Source organism: Carettochelys insculpta, chromosome 22, assembly GCF_033958435.1.
Source record: "Carettochelys insculpta isolate YL-2023 chromosome 22, ASM3395843v1, whole genome shotgun sequence".
Classification (NCBI taxonomy): Eukaryota; Metazoa; Chordata; order Testudines; family Carettochelyidae; genus Carettochelys; species Carettochelys insculpta.
In genome coordinates this window covers 17187824-17203944 of record NC_134158.1, presented here as the reverse complement: position 1 = coordinate 17203944, position 16121 = coordinate 17187824, and the positions used below count along the sequence as shown (strand labels likewise).

At 54.7% G+C, this 16121-nt stretch overlaps 2 protein-coding genes across 9 annotated transcripts; one reads left to right on the top strand and one right to left on the bottom strand.

Moving 5' to 3' along the window:
- Positions 1 to 3062: 3062 nt before the first annotated feature.
- ERCC1 (ERCC excision repair 1, endonuclease non-catalytic subunit) lies at positions 3063 to 9417 on the top strand. 8 transcript variants are annotated; one of them, XM_075017830.1, is made up of 11 exons: positions 3063 to 3261; positions 4067 to 4142; positions 4295 to 4402; positions 5450 to 5740; positions 6238 to 6341; positions 7216 to 7315; positions 7571 to 7647; positions 7990 to 8089; positions 8442 to 8513; positions 8922 to 8990; positions 9170 to 9417. In XM_075017830.1, the coding sequence occupies exons 3-11, from the start codon at positions 4322 to 4324 to the stop codon at positions 9221 to 9223; spliced, it is 948 nt and encodes a 315-aa protein (XP_074873931.1). In that variant the 5' UTR covers positions 3063 to 3261; positions 4067 to 4142; positions 4295 to 4321; the 3' UTR covers positions 9224 to 9417. The 8 variants fall into 8 exon arrangements, with proteins under 8 accessions (XP_074873931.1, XP_074873929.1, XP_074873930.1 ...); XM_075017828.1 differs by having other exon boundaries at positions 3976 to 4142; XM_075017831.1 differs by lacking the exon at positions 3063 to 3261 and adding an exon at positions 3400 to 3581 and having other exon boundaries at positions 4107 to 4142.
- Positions 9418 to 10883: 1466 nt separating this feature from the next.
- On the bottom strand, positions 10884 to 12575 carry POLR1G (RNA polymerase I subunit G). Its single transcript, XM_075017848.1, has 3 exons — positions 12476 to 12575; positions 12269 to 12389; positions 10884 to 11963 (listed from the first exon to the last, which is right to left on the bottom strand). Exons 1-3 carry the CDS (start codon positions 12501 to 12503, stop codon positions 11297 to 11299), a joined length of 816 nt encoding a protein of 271 aa, XP_074873949.1. The 5' UTR covers positions 12504 to 12575; the 3' UTR covers positions 10884 to 11296.
- Positions 12576 to 16121: the final 3546 nt, after the last annotated feature.

Genomic DNA, 16121 nt, shown 5'->3' with positions numbered 1-16121 from the left:
GCCCGACCTGGCAGGTGCCATTGTCCCCCCTATGAAAACTAACAGAAACAGCCGCAAATTCTAGGGGTTGTGACCAGACAGGACATGTGAAAAATCAGGATGGGGCAGCCTATACAAGCCAAAACCCTAAATATCAGAACTGTCCCGATGAAATGGGAGTCATTTGGCGACCTGACATGCTGCCAGGACTAAAACGTATCTGGAGGTTGCAAACAGCAATGATGACAATTTCCTAACTCAAAAATTGTTGCAGTTGCCCCAGGGAAATTTTTAAACCATAGAAAAGGAACTGATGACAGAACTAAAAATTAACAGTTACTTAGGTACAAATGATTATGACTTGATCATCTTTATAATATGCAAGCAAAGCAACATAAAGTCCAGATGACTGATGTATATACTTGGTGCTTTAACTAGATCAGTTTCACAGTTATAGGTCAAATCAACTGGGAGGACAAATTTAATCAGAAAAAAATGTGAATGTTAACAGAATCAACAACATTTTACTAGATCCCCCCCAAAGCCACAATTGAGGAAGAAGGACACACGTTAAAAAACAGACTGTACAGAGAGGAAGTGAAGGTAGCTATGTACATAAACACCAGAAAGGGAAAGCTGATAGTAACAAACTCATATCAGAAGTTAGTAATCATAGAAAGCTGGTAAGGAAAACAAAGGCAAAGAGGAAGAAACTGATAGTGAGCAGAATTAAAATGAGTTTTTGAAATTATTACAAACAAAGAATCTTGGAAGTTGTATTCATTCATTAGTAGTAAATGGAAATGGTAGAATTATTAATACTAATGCAGAAAAGGCAGATGGGCTCAACAAATATTTGTTCCGTATTTGGATAACAAAAAGCAGATGATACAGTCTCATATGGTGATAACTCTTTCTATTCTACATATACCTCTGAAGTTACCAAAGTGAGATCTTAAAACCAGATCCAGATAACTTGCATGTAGGAGTTGGCTGAGGACCTCACTTGTTTGTTCCTGTTCCTTTTCCAATAAGTTTTGAAATACTGGGGAAGTTCTGGACAAAATTGAATATTGTGTCAATATTTTAAAAGAGTTAACATATTACCCTAGATAATTATAGCCCTGGCAGTTTGACTCTGGTCCTCAGCAAGATAATCGAAGACCTGATATGGGAGCTCATTAAGAATTAAAAAGAAAGATACTGGTGTCCATATAGGTTATCCTGCTAAATTAATTTAGATATCTTTATGAGATTACACATTTGGTTTATAAAAGGCAATAAGTTTGAGATAATAACACTTAGGTTATGTCTGCGCTAATGCTTACATTGGTAAAAAGTATGTTGCTCAGTGGTGTGACTCCCTCTCTCCCGTCCCCAACTTTCCCTGATTGACCTGTTACACCAACAGAAGTGCCCGTGTGGACAGCACTAGGTTGGCATGAGACAGTCCCCAACACTGTTCATTGTGGGTGGTTTAATTTCAACAGCAGGAGCACTCTCTTCTGTCAGCATAGAGCAATTACTTGGAAAAACAGCTGCATCAGTACAGTTATGCTGCCATAGGGCCTCTAGCACAGATGCAGCCTTTGACTTCAGTAAGGTGTTTGACATTTAAATTAAAGAACTACAGTGATATAAAATTAACGTGGCACACAATCAATGGATTAAAAAACTGGTTAACTGCTAGGTCTTAGAAGGTAACTGAATAGAGGAGGAGCAAGTGGGTTTCTTACCGGGTCTTGCAGGGATGAGGTCTTGGCTTTATGCTATTTAACATATTTAACCTTGATCTGAGAGAAAACATAAAATTATCACTGATGAAATCTACAGCTGACATAAAAACTGGAGAAGTGGTAAATAACAGAGGACAGGTCATGGAGTCAGATCTGGATAATCTGGTAAACTGGGTATAAGCAATCAATATGTGTGTTCAGTACAGCTACCTATCCGTTTCTAGAAACAGAACACAGGCCATATTTACAGGAATGGGGGCTCTATCTGGGAAGCAGTGACTTAGAATGAATTGGGGGTGGTGCTGGACAACAAGCTGCACACAAGCTCTCAGTGTCACACCATGGCCAAAAGGGTTAATGTGGTTCTGGGATGGACAAATGGGAATCTTAAGTAGAAGCAGAAAAGTGATTTTACTTCTGTATCTGGCATTCATGAGGCTGCAGCTGGACTCTGGTGGCCAGTTCTAATGCCCGCAGCTCAAGAAAGTGTTGATTACACTGGATAAGGTTCAGTGAAGAGTCACAAGAATGGCTAAAGGATGAGAAAACCTGCCTTATTTAATGATAGTGTGAAGGAGCTCAATCTAGTTAGCCTTAAAAAAAGAATATGGAGTGACTCCATCAGCCTATAAATACCTATATGAGATGGGGAACACTTAATAATGGGCTCTTCAATTTAGCAGAGAAAGGTCTAATGTGGTCCAATGGCTGGAAGTTGAAGCTGGACAAATTCAAACAGGAAATAAGGGTCAGGGGTGGCTTAAGAACAGAGATCACAAGAGGCTTCCCCAACAGATGAAAACATATAAGGTCATTATTTAGGCTGTAAAATCTACTCATGCATCTTTTTACTCATGGCACCTCATAATAAAGTGACACATCAATTAATTTTCAAATCCAGGCGACAAAACTTTCCTTTGTTTCATGAAAGTGAATTGTTTACACCAAATGGGAGTGATGGAGCCTGGCAGCCCGGCAGCCCTGGGGCATCTGCCCCTTTTGTCCTGATGTCCATCCGCCACTGAGGAGGGGTCAAGTGTTGGCCAGTGAGTGTAATTACTGGTCCCAGACTAGATGGGTGAGGAAATGTCTTTTACTGGACCAGTTCCCAAGGTCAAGGGAGGTCAATGGGATTAACTTGCTGGCCTGGCAGGGAAGCAGGCAAGGTGAGTGGGAGGCTAGACAGGCCCGAGAGAGCCCGTCTAGCTTCTCGCTACCATGGAGTCTCGGCCGCGCAGACTCCAAACCATAGAGTGCGGAGGAACAGAGGGTAGACAGGCTCCAATAGGCCTAACTCAACGCCTTTTCTAGAGTCTCGCTACCATAGAGTCCCGGCGGCCCCGGAGATAGAGCGGCAGCGAGAAAGCGGGGGACGAGCTCTCTGGTCTGTGCACCATTGAACCTGGAAGTGCGGCGGAGTGGGCGACCTCTCCGCGCGCCGTCGCTGGACACCGCAGGGAGCCGGAGCGGTGGGGGGGGGGCCGGCGGCGGCCAACTCCCGGCTGACACTCAGCTCCCTCGCCTGAATCAGTCCCACAAGCCGCCTGTGAGGAAGGGGACTAATGCGCATGCGCGGGGGGGGAGGGGGAGAAAACGCGCGGCGCCAGAACCAATCCCTGCATGAGGGAGGTGGGGCGGGGCTTTCTTGCGGGTGGCTTCGCGACCGCCCACGGTATCACGTGACTGGACGGCAGTGGGCGGGGCCACTAGGCCCTGACCCTGACCCTGACCCTTGTCTTGACCCCCCATTCCGGGGGGCGGAGATAATGAACGCAGTCGCAGCCCCCAGCCCCGACCTGCTTCTGCCGCCTGGGGTGGGGCACCGCCGCAGCCCCGCCCTGAGCCCAGCCCCCAGTGGGATGCCAGGTATAGTGGGTGGGGGATGGGGAGCATTGCTAGTGATCTTTAATGAAAGATGCCTGGAGACCCCTTGGCAAGGCTAGTCCTGGCCCTGACACTGACCCAGGCCCCTGACCCTGGCAGGGGTGTTAAGCCCTCACCTGAACAGGGGGCAGGAGGCCCTGACTCATGGGCTGCAGTGGAGGAGCCAGCCCTACTGCTGGGATCCCTAACCAAAGTGGGGCACCCCAGGGCCCTCTGGGAAGTAGAACCTCACATGCGCCTCCTAAGCCAATCCCTCTTCCTTCTGGCCATAAAGAAGGTCCCCTAAATTTGTCCATGACCCCGGGGGGGGGGGGGCGGTCACAAACATCACCCTGGGAGCCCCTGCCCCAGAGTTCTCAGTATTTTCCCATTACAGGCATGTACAAGTGAGTAACTCCTGGCACTAGCTAACCATCAACATAGGATAGTCTCCTCCCCCACTGGCTATGTGTTACTGTCTTATGCAGCGGGGACATTAATCCAACATTCTCTCCTGGAACATCTCAGCCGTAACTTCAAGGAATGGGCTGTATTGAGCCAGTGGTGAGCGAAATGCTGTGCTGTGCAGTGCTCAGCTCCAGACTGATTGCCTGCAGCCCCTGCCCCAACAAGCTCTTTGGTGCATAATCACAGGGCTATAAGGGTGTAGCTAGTCCCTGCTGGTGTCTGAGATATCTGCTCTGAACTCTCCCCAGGAATTGCTCCAGGCTGGGTCCTGAAGGATGGAGCCCTCAGAGGCAGCGCAGGCCCCGGAGGGGAGGAAGAGGTTCACCGTGAAGTCACAGGACCCTGAACACACCAAGGTAGCAAAGGGAGCACGGGTGGCTCCTGGAGGGGGACCGGATAGGTAGCTGGTTGTGCCCATGGCCCCTGAGATTCACACACACACTGACTGGCAGGAGGCCCCAAGACACCAAGTTCTCTCTGCTCCTCTCTGGAAACCCTGACAACCCTGTTGTTCGTCAGATGTTTGGTTGTGTGCATGTCTTTTTTATTCATGCTACACTGGCTCTGCCCAGGTAGCCCATACAGTAGACTCCAATCAAACTGTCCAATGAGATTACAAGACTTGGTTTAGTGGTGAAGGCTGCCAGCCAGGTTTATTGCTGACAAAGCACTATTTCAGTGACCTGGTTTAATGGTTACAGGTACACTAACTCACGTATGCCTGTGACAATGGGCCAGCTCAGATAGTGATGGGACTTTCCACACACACACACGCACACCCTCCGCCCGCTGCAGGCCAGGTGAAGGGTTAAAGCAAGGTAGTCCAAGATCAATGAATGAAAACAAACTGTGATAAAGACTTGGGTATCATCTTATTTGTTTTATGACATTTGTTACCTCCCTTTGTACTTTTCCTTCTGATCCTTCAAACAAAATATTACTGCCTATTACTTTTGTCAAACCATTTTATTGTGTGCTAGGTTGTGGGGCAAGAGGGGCAGGAAGGGTGTGGCCCTGCTGGAATATGTTTACATGTTCAGTGGGTTTGAGCACTGCTGGTGCCGAGGTCATGCACCGGACACTGACTTGCAGGCAAGCACCTGCTTTTGACAGGGCCTGGCATGAGCTCGTAGCATAACTGTCCGCTTTTGGTTCAGGCATCAGACTTTGCACCAGGCCCATGTTTCAGGCTTTCATTTTTTTACCACAGTGCTTGCTCTGGAGGCCCTAGAACCAAGCTGACTCTGCATTTTGCCCAGGCCCCACAAGAAACACCCAGCTTGCTCAGGGGACCATGGCACAATTGGGGTCACTCCAATCCATACCCAGCACCCCTGAGAGGCCCTTGCCCATGCATAGCTGGTTCTGCCTCCCTCTCCCCAGGGTTTGTTGCTTCTCACCAGGTGAAACCCCTCTTCAAGTCGTCTTGCTCTGCAGCAGAGCCCAGGGCCCCTGCCCTGCCTGGGGCCACTTCCTATGCTGAATATGTCATCACAGAGGCTTCCATGCCAGTCCCCCAGCCTGCCAGCGTGAGAGCTGCATCATTGGAGTCTGGAGAAGGGGCTGCCTCAGGAGCACTCCCTCCAAGAAGTGAACCCAGTGTCTTACCCCCTGCTGCCCATGGGGACTCAGATTCCAGTCCCATGCTGAAACCAGGGCCCAAGAGCAACTGCATCATCGTTAGCCCTCGCCAGGTGAGAGTGGGCGGAAACAGGGGTTGCACTCTGTCTGCAAGAGGATCTGTGGAGTGAGGGGCTTCCCAGCCCTGGCTTTTGTGCTGCATAGCTCAGTAACTCTCATCCCCGTTGAGGGCTTGCCCACACCATGCCTCTCTCTGGTGCCCCCCCATCGAGGGCTTGTCTGCCCTGCTCTACCCTCTCCTAGGTGCCACTGTCAAGGGTTTGCCCAACTCCACCTCCCATAGCCTCTCCCCAGCTCCTCCATTGTGGGCCTGCCTGCCACATCTTTCTCCGCCTCTCTCCAGGTGCTATGTCAGGGACCCACGTGCACCTTCACACCCAGCCTCTCCCTCGTGCCTGCACTGAGGACTCTCACCCATCCCACCCCTTGCCCTCTTTCTGAGGCCTCCATCCAGGGGCTACCCAGCATCTCCTTCCAGTCTCTTGCCAATGTCCCATTGAGACTGACACCCCCATTTCTGATGCTGGGGGAATTCCCCTTCTCTTCTCAGCGGGGGAACCCCATCCTGAAGTTTGTGCGCAATGTCTCCTGGGAGTTTGGTGAGATTGTCCCTGACTATTTGCTGGGCCAGAGCACGTGTGCCCTCTTCCTGAGGTGGGTGAGCTGATGGTGGCGAGAGCTGAGCATTCACTGGGGGTCTGTGATTGGGGGGCTACGCTGATGGCTGAGAGAGCCAGGATCTCCAGCAGGGCATAAGAACAGCCATACTGGGTCACACCAAAGGCACTATCTGAGCCCAGTGTCCTGTCTTCCGAAGGTGGCCAATGCCAAGTGTCCCAGAGGGGGTGGACAGAACAGGGAATCATCGAGTGAGCCCTCCCCTGTGGCCCATTCCCAGCTTCTGACAAACAGGCCAGGAACACTGCTCCCACCCATCCTGGCTAATTCATGCTCCATGAATGTAGCTAGCTCTTTTTTGAACACTGTTAAGTCCCGGTCTTCCCGACATCCTCTGTGAAGGAGTTCCCCAGGCCAAGCACGCACTACGAGAAGAAAAAGAAAGGGAGAGGGACTGGGGCGGGCAGGCCAATGGCCAGGAGAGCTGGGCTCTGGGGGGTGAGGGTTGCTGGGAGGCAGGCCGAGAGCAGGTCTCCCAGGGAGGGGTAGTTGGGGGACAGACTGATGGCTGAGAGCAGGGCTCTTGGGGAGTAGCTGTGGGGCAGGATGACGGCTGGGAGAGCAGGGCTGTGTGGGGTGGTTGGGAAATAGGCCCAGGGCTTGCAGGAGGGTAGGACAACAGCTAGGAGCAGGGCTCTTGGGGAGAATAGTTGGGGGGCAGGATGACAGCTGGAAGAGCAGGGTTCTAGGGGGCGGTTGTTGGGAAACAGGCCAAGGGCTCACAGGTGGGTAGCTAGGGGGTAGGCTGATGGCTGGGAGAGCCATGGTTGGGGGCAGGCCAGGAGAGCTTCCAGTGGCACAGGCAGGAGAGGGTTCCCCCTGGCGCTAGTGTTCTCTGCTCCCTTCACAGCATGCGATACCACAACCTGAATCCCAACTACATCCACGAGCGGCTGCGGCGCCTGGGGAAGATGTACGAGCTGCAGGTGCTGCTGGTGCAGGTCGACGTGGTGAGGAGCCCCAACCAGACCCTCTCCTGCAACGGTGTCTCATCCCCTCCCTGCTGCGGGGCTCGAACCAGCTCCTACCTCAGCCACCTCCCCTGCTTCCTGTCCTTCAGAAGTGATCTGGTTTCTCCAGCCTTCCTGGCCTCTCCCAGCCACTCCCATCACCCCCCTCAGCTCATTTCCCCTTCAGCCCCCTCAGACATTCCCTGCCTCCAGAATTGCTCCCATCTCAGAGGGAATTGCTCTGCTTTGCTATAGAAAGACCCGCACCAGGCGCTGAAGGAATTGGCTAAGATATGCATCCTGGCCGACTGCACTCTCATCCTGGCCTGGAGGTGAGAGCCCTCGACACAGCGAGTCAGAGGCTGGCCCAGATGGGCTCCCCACTGTCTGGGCTAGGCTGGGAGCACCCTGCTGAGGGGCAAGGTGCGTGGAGGAGCTGGCAAGCTGGGGAGCTCACAGGGGCCCTGTGAACCTGATGGCAGGAGTGGGGCTGAAGCATGGAGCTGAACACTGGCCATAGGGGCTGCTCTCCCAGCCTGACAGCTGAGCCCTGCCCACGCCAATCCCTGCAGACTGGGCACTTTACCCCAGGGCCCAGCTCCGTGGGTGTAACTCCTCGTGGTGTGCGCTGAGCTTGTCCCTGAGCTAATTCTTGGGTCTCTGCTTCCCCTCAGCCCTGAAGAGGCCGGACGCTACCTGGAAACGTACAAAGCCTACGAGCAGAAACCAGCTGACCTGCTCAAGGAGAAGGTGGATCAGGACTTCCTGTCCAAAGTAAGGCTACCCCGCTGTGCACTTCCCTGCAGCAGTGCCCTGGCAAGACCCTGCCAGGGACACCCATGCTGTGAGCTTCCCAGAGCAGTGCCCTGCCAGGGACTCCTGTGCTGTGTGCTTCCCCGCAGCAGTGCCATGGTAGCAACGCAGCTGGGGATCCCCATGCCACAAGCTTCCCCACACCAGTGCTACAACCTTCCACACCGTAATGCCATAGCAGCACCTAGCCAACGCGGGGAACTTCCTCAGACCAGCATCCTCACTACCTCTCCTGGGGTAGAAGCGTCTCTCAGCAGCATCCATCCCCCCGCCCAGGTGGGGTCCCACCCACAGCAGCTGCTTCTCTTCCCAGGTGACAGACTGTCTGACCAGCGTGAAGTCGGTTAACAAGACGGACACGCTGAGCCTTCTCTCCACTTTCGGGGTGAGCTACCTGCTGCACACCAGGGGCAGACTGGTCCTTGCCACAACTAGCTCTGAGCAGGGCCAGCTGCCTTTTGGGACTACTTAGACTGGTTGCTCCAGGACAGTCCCCAGCTGAGCCCCTGGGCTTTCCCTGCAGCACATGAGAGCTGTCTGTCTGAGCAGGATGCTGCCCTGGGGGATGGCAAACCAGCCTGGCCCAGGCTGCTGTATCCCTCACCTGCTACTCAGCTCCCAGCCTGGCGGGCCCCCAGGGGATGGGATATGTGAGCAGGCCGCAAACCATGCCGCCCTCTTTCCTGAGTGTGAGGAGCACAGCGCAGGGCCTGCACGGAAGGACCCGGCCTGGTAGCTCCTTGTGGACCAGGCCTCCCAGGGTCCCCTCTAACTCTGAATGTTGTTGTTTCAGTCTTTGGCAAACATTGTACAAGCATCCAAAGAAGATCTCTCCCTCTGCCCTGGCGTCGGCCCCCAGAAGGTGAGTGGGAGCAGGAGGGAGAACATCCCTTGGAGGCACCAGCTGGTTACTCATCTTCCTCCCCTTCCCTTCACTGTGCAGCAGAAGGGCTGCATGGAAACAGCTGGGTGTGTGTGGAAAGGGGCACACGTGAGGAAACCGGCCCTAGAGCTCCAGGCTTTCCTCTGATTTCCTTCCAGGCCAAGAGGCTCTTTGACACCCTCCACCAGCCGTTTCTGAAGACCCAGAAGTGAGCGGAGCCCTCCCCCCTCAGCACAGACAAGCAGGAATACACCACTGCCCCCTTAGCCTATAGCCCACGTGTCCCTGGTGCCTCACCGTAGGCAGTCTGACATGAGGCCAGAGCTTTGAGGAATACCAAAGAGCACCAGGAACCGAGCCCAGCTGTTTCTGAGAGTTTGGACAATAAAACATGCTGTGCACCATCGCACAGGCGTTCTGCTCCTTGACTTCTGCTACTCAGGCCTGCAAAGGGCGTGGTGGGCTGCTCACCACACCTTCCTGCTGGGGCCAGGTAATGGGGAAAGCAGATAGGTGGGCACAATGCCAGTTGGGAGCTGGGCAGGAGGGGTGGTGGCTGGCTCATGAACCTCAGCCTGGGGAAGCAGGAGGGGGCTGGAGAGCCATTCCAACCACCCCACCCAGTGCACTGACAGCACGCTGTAGCCTGCAGCCTTGGGGGCACATACTGCAGGGATCCTGCCAACCTGGGATTCCCTGCACGTAGGGATCCTTGCTGGGGATCCTCCCAGCCCCTTCTCTTTCTCATTGCTGCATAGGCAGCAAGCAGCCACTAGCTTCTCATGCAGCCAGGGGGAGATTTATTAGACCAAGGCAGGGCTGTACCCCCCAGAGCCTTAGAATCCTGGTGTCAGGAGCTGAAGTGAGGAGGGGAAATGCTGCCCACCCTTGTGCCTGCTCAAGCCCCAGCAGGGAGCTGTCACAGATCTGCAGGGGCGGTGGCATCACCCCAGCTTTGTCTGTAGGAGGAGCCTGTATGGGGGTCTGAACCTTCCTTGAGGGCTCACCCTGGATCTCTGGGCCTGCAGCACCGCCCCCCTGCATCCCAGGAGCACCTTTCAGTTTGGCCCACTGAGTTGGGCCCCTGAAGGCGATTCATGCATTTTCCAGGGACCAATACCCCTCAGCAGGCCCAACTCAGTGCTGTCCAACCAGCAGAGGTTAGTAGCTCATGAGACACAGCATAGGCGGCTGGCACAGCAAAGCGAAGGTTAAAGCATAGGCTGGGGAGGGAGGAAGAGCTGTGCCCAGCTGTAGTGAATCCCTCATAGAAACCGTCTCATTCCCCCAGCCCCACATCAGACTCTGGGACCATCCCCAGCAGCCTGTCCTTAGCTGTCATCCCACTGAGCGAGGGAGAGGCAGCTCAGCCCCGTGGAGAGGCCAGGGAGTCTGTTCTGCCCTGGGTCCTTGGTTGCTAAGTGTCAGTGCCCAGGCCCCTGGATCTGCCATTGTCTCCTAAGGTGGTTGAGGCCCATAGACAAGCACGCAACTGTGCGGGTCATCCCTCCCCTGCATGGCTCAGCCTGCCTTGAGAGAGCAAAGACCCTTTGCACCCAGGGGAAACTGAGGTACAAGCAGGCCTCATCCCAATATATACCCCGAATTCCCCTTTTGTCTCAGGAGTTACTAACTCCAACCACGGCCACTGCCAGACCGTGGTGTCCTCTGCATGCCAGGGTGCTGCTGAAGTTGCCAAAGCTGAAAGAAGGGCAGGGACAAGTTACAGGCAACACAGGAGCAGGGCAGGGCAGGAGGGTGGGGATTGCCTAGCCCCAGAAGGAACTAGCTGCCCTCTTACCCCAGGGAGCCATCGCTGGTGGCAGAGGGCACCCTACAGCCACGACGACGAAAGGAGACACAACAAGTCTCCACATGTACTTGCATTTATAAATGAAGGCAAAAATGCAGTAGAATTCCCCATGGCCCTTCCCAGCAGTAGAGCGGATCCAGAAGGCAGCCAGTATCCACCACACACAAAGCAGGTGCACCCAGAGCAGCCTGGCCATGTGCTCACCAGACAGGGCCCAGGATGGATCCTGCACAGCCTAGAGCTGCCAAGGCCTTCCCCTCATTCACTGGCATTGCTGGATGGCCCTGACACAGCCCAGGCCCCGATGCAGCTAATGCCCAAGGAGGCACGCTGGCACTACACACTAGGAGCATGAGGTGTCCCGTGTGAAACTGACGTTCCTATCTCTGCAGCAGGCAGACACGGGACAGAGCGGCGCTGGAACTGGAATGTCCCTGTCCCACACGCCTTCAGCCAAACCAGGCAGCCACATTCACTCCTGGGAGCACACAAGCTCCTGTTTTATGGAGCTGGGCTCCGGCAGCTCCATCTTGCCTGGCCAGGCTGCCCCCTCCAAGGTCTCGTGCTTGTGCTTTTTCTTCTTTTTCTTGTGTCTGGGGCCCAGGTGCTCCAGAGTGGACCCCTCTGCCCCGCTCAAGCCATCCTCCCCTCTGGGGGGCTCAGGACCAGGGTTGCTGCTCCCCCAAACCCAGGGCTCCTCTGGAGGTTCCTGCTTTATTGACACCAGCAGCTCCACAGGCTCCTCTTTCACTCTCTTCTTCTTCCTGACAGACCCCAGCTCCCCCTGCATGTCTGCAGCTGGCATGGGTGTGGCTGCCCCCTCTGGGCACTGCCGCTTTGGGGTGCCCCCAAATGGCAGGAAACGCTGCCGGAGACCCTCTGGTACCTGGGGGGCTGGCCTGGCTGCAATGGGTTGGCTAGGGCTCCTACCACTGGGGACCCCAAATCTCTCACAGATGCGCATGCAGCCATGGAAGGAGGCTGTGGAGGAGTGCTGGCCAGAGCAGGCTGAGGACACTAGCAGATAGGGGCTGCCCGATTCCTCCAGGGCGCTGTGGACATCAAAGACTCGCCGCATCCCGTCAAGCTTCGTCTTCAGCATCTGGAACCCGACCAGGGGCACACTGCGGCCATCAAGGCTGAGGAGGAAGCAGGAGAACCTCAGGCGAGCCTTCCCCACAGGTGCAAGCCTGGCCCTACACCCCCACGTAGGACCAGGGCTCAGAAGTAGATGCTGTGGAAGTCTCAGATGAGCCAAAGCCAGCGCACAGCTTAGGAGAAGAGCAGCATTTTCTCCACCCCAACCGGCCACACCCTGCAGACCCCTCTAGAATTCCCTCCCTTTGTAAGGGAGAGACCAAAGGACAGAAAGACAACAGGCCCCACTCCCCTCCCTCAGCCAGACAGAGAACCCAGGCGTCCTGGCTCCCGGCCCGCCCCTCACCTGCCCGGACTGAAATCGGCGGGCGCTCGGATTAGCCACAGCTCCTTGGAGGGGTCCCGCAGCGCCTCGGGGGCGAAGGGGCTGTGGGAGAAATCCGGGGGGCACTGGAACCGCGGCAGCCCTGCCAGGGGGACACGGTAAGAAGCGGGTTAGACCGGCCTGCACCAAGAACCCGCGGACACCCCCCCGCTTGGTCACACCACTCACCCGCCTGCTGCCCCCCGAACTGCTCCATGCTCCAGGCGCTGAGCCTGCCGACCACGTGGGCCTGGGCAAGGCAGAGCCTCCGCTCCCTGGCCCCGCCCTGTCCGAGCGGACGCACTGACTCGGCGGGGGCGGGCCTGCTGTGCGTCTGCACCGCCCCTCTACAGCCTAGGACTTGGTACGGCCCCAGCCTGGACGGTACGGCCCCTGCCCGCCTCCTCTTGGTTCGGCCCCGGCAAGTCTCCAGGGGGCCCGTCGGGCTCGTGCGGGACAGCGCCTCCCTGCCCCTAGCGGTGGTCCCCTGTATGTGCAGCGTGGACTTTTCTTTGGCTTCTCCGGGAGATACGGTACTGCAACAGCAGGTCCAAGCAAGCTCCTGTGCCGCCACCCTGTTCCAAAATGCATTTCATATAAAGTCCTCAGCTAGAGAACGTGTCAGATATTAAACTGATAAGTGCGGATGACACTAAGCTAAGGGGAGAGGTAGATACGCTGGAGGGTAGGGACAGGGTCCAGACTGACTTAGACAAATTGGAAGACTGGGCTGCAAGAAATCTGATCAGGTTCAATAGGGACAAGTGCAGAGTCCTGCGCTTGGGCCGGGAGAATCCCAAGCATTGTTCTAGGCTGGGGTCTGACTGGCTTGGTAGTAGTTTTGCAGAAAAGGACCTGGGAGTTGTAGTGGATGAGAAGATGGACATGAGTCAACAGTGTGCCATTGTAGCCAAGAAGGCTAATGGCATATTAGGTTGCATCAAGAGGAGTGTTGCCAATAGATCCAGATAAGTGATTATTCCTCTTTATTCAGCTTCGGTGAGGCCGCATCTGGAGTACTGTGTCCAGTTCTGGGCCCCCATTATAGGAAGGATGTGGATGCGCTGGAGAGGGTCCAGCGGAGTGTGACCAAAATAATTAGGGGGCTGGAGCATATGACTTATGAAGAAAGGTTGAGAGAATTGGGACTGTTTAGTCTGCAGAAGGGAAGACTGAGGGGGGGCTTGATAACAGCCTTCAACTTACTGAAAGGAGGCTACAAAGAGGCTGGAGAGAGGCTGTTTACAATGGTCAGGGATGGCAGAACACAGAACAGTGGTCTCAAGTTGCAGTTGGAAAGGTCCAGGTTGAACATTAGGAAAAAACTTTTTCACTAGGAGGGTGGTGAAGCAGTGGAATGGTCTACCCAGGGAAGTAGTGGAGTCTCCATCCCTGGAGGTGTTTAAGTCTCAGCTCAACAAAGCCCTGGTGGGGCTCATCTGGTGGGTTTGGTCCTGCTTAGAGCAGGGGGCTGGACTCAATGGCTTTTTTAGGTCTCTTCCAGCTCTATTGTTCTATGATTCTAGGATTCTAAAAACAGATGGAGATGTTTCTTAAGGGAGTGTTTGCAAGCAAATTTTAGCATACAGGTTGGAACCACAGTCAAGCTGATAGGGTATCTAGGGGCAGGTATTTGGGATGGGGAGAAGGTGGGTACACACATTGCATTAGATAATGGGCTGCTGGAGACCCGCACACTCTATAGGACCATGTTGCCCAGAATAAAAGTAGTGCTGCATAGGTGGCTGGTGAGTAATGTAAGTAAATTCTGGTGGAAGGTGGGAGGAAAGAGGAATGGAAGGTGGGGGAATTAAGGCAGGCAGTTTATTGAGATACCCATAGGAAATATAAGGGGAAATATATAGTGCCTCAGATTTGAGTAGGAGGATGGTTGTGGTAATTTAGCAAACACGTTAGTAGGGGTGCTCCTCTAAATCACACAAGTACTGCTTTTATTTATTTCAAACTATACAGTTAGGGTAGGTGTGTGCCCCACTGTGCACCCTATTCTTATGTCCCCATTGGATTTGTGGGGAAGTGAATATCAAGTTGCCCGAAGGCGGAAGCCTGGGCTTTCCCCAGGTCTGGCCCTTGTCAGGGTTACTGTAGAGCACCTGGCTGCTGCACTTGATATTAGTTAAAAGGCTTGTGCTGAGTCCCACCCAGACCTACAGCATGTCATGTGAGCGTGCCCCTTATGGTTACCAGGTGTCCGGTACTGAACCGGACAGGCCGATATTTGGGCTCTCTGTCCGGTTAAAAAAAAAAAATCAAGGAACACAGACAGGTGCATGGCCGGTATTTTTGTGGAGGACATCTGGCAACCCTACGTTCACTGGACAGGACATAGGGAGAAGCCTGCCAGGATTTTATACCTGGCAGTGGCAACCAGGGATTAAAGGGGGAAAATTTGCATCCGGGGGACTTCCTTAGGCCCCCCCGGGCCTCCCAGCCCGGCTGCCCTTGGCTGCAGAGAGCTCAATTCCACCCCCCCCCTTCACACGGGCAACCCCCCCCCATCTCTGGCTGATTCCTCACCTCCAAAAGGGAACCCCGGCCCCACCCCCCAGCCGACCCTCCTTGCTGCTCTGAGGTTGCCAACTCTCCCGGTGCGAACGGACCGGATGCCACTGGCCTCGGGAGACTTGGCAACCGCCCCTGAAGCTGCCCCCGCCCAGCCCAGGCGCACCCCTATCGGCGCCACGCCCACCAATCAGCGCCAGAGCTGCGTTTCCCAGCGTGCCGCGGGAGTGAGGCGGGCACCGGCGCCGCTTCCGGCGGAAAGTGCCTCAGGACTTCTTGTTGTTTCCGGCGGAAGGGCCCTCGTGGCTCAGGACAGTCGGTAGCGTCACTTCCGGGCGGAAGCCTTTCTCCAGCTTAGTTGAGGATCCCCGCAGAAAGTCGCTTCCTTTCCTGTTGCTTTTCCGTTTCGTTAGCAGGCGCTCGTGACCCTTGCCTGGTCCTGCTGCCCCCGGGGGGGAGCGAACAGCGCCCCGGAAATGCCCCCAAGCTCTGCCTCCCTCCGGTACTGGGAGGGAGCCGGGCCCTGGTCAGGGACGCTGTGGTGGAGGGGCAGGACGGCCTCGGGTGAGGTAGGGGGAGCCCCCCGCGCCCCCAGGTTAGGAATGAGAGAAGGGGCGTTTCCTGTGAGTGAAAAGTTGCAGCTCGGCCAGGGAGGGTCCCAGCTGCTGATGGAGCAGTCACTGACCCCGTCTCCAGCGCCTCCACTCGCGCTCCAATGTCAACATAAAGATTCCTTCCACAGGGGGATGTTCCCCCACCACCACCCCGTTTGACTTGCAGCAGTTTGCGCTGGTTTAGGTGACAAACTGTTGCCTTGAGTCATTCCCCTAGGGAGCAGAGGGTGAATGGGTGCAGCTTACAGGATACAGATTAACATAGCTACCCCCGATACTTACCTACTTTTGTTTGGGCATCCTTCTTGTAGGTTAGTTTGTTAATGATTACACACTTCTATGTGTCAGTTCACTGCCACGGCACTGTTGTGGTCAGACAACTGCAGAAGTTCTGTTCAAATGCCACTGTTAGCTGAGATTCCTGTTGCTGACTGGTGTCATTCTGGACCACATTTCCTCCCATACACACAATTTAGAGTTTCCCAAACCTTAGGGAAAATCTTGGTTATACCCTTTATATTTTCTACTTTGTCAGCAGTGCATGGTAGGTACCTACCCCAGAGCTCCTGCTGTTCCTTTGCATTGTGTGTTAAGCTCCCAGTATCTGACTAGACAAAAAAGTGCCATGGGTGTTTCTGGGTCTGTGCTATCAGCTTCCCATAGTGTACTTGTCTTCTCCCCTGCTTTTGGAAAGCAAT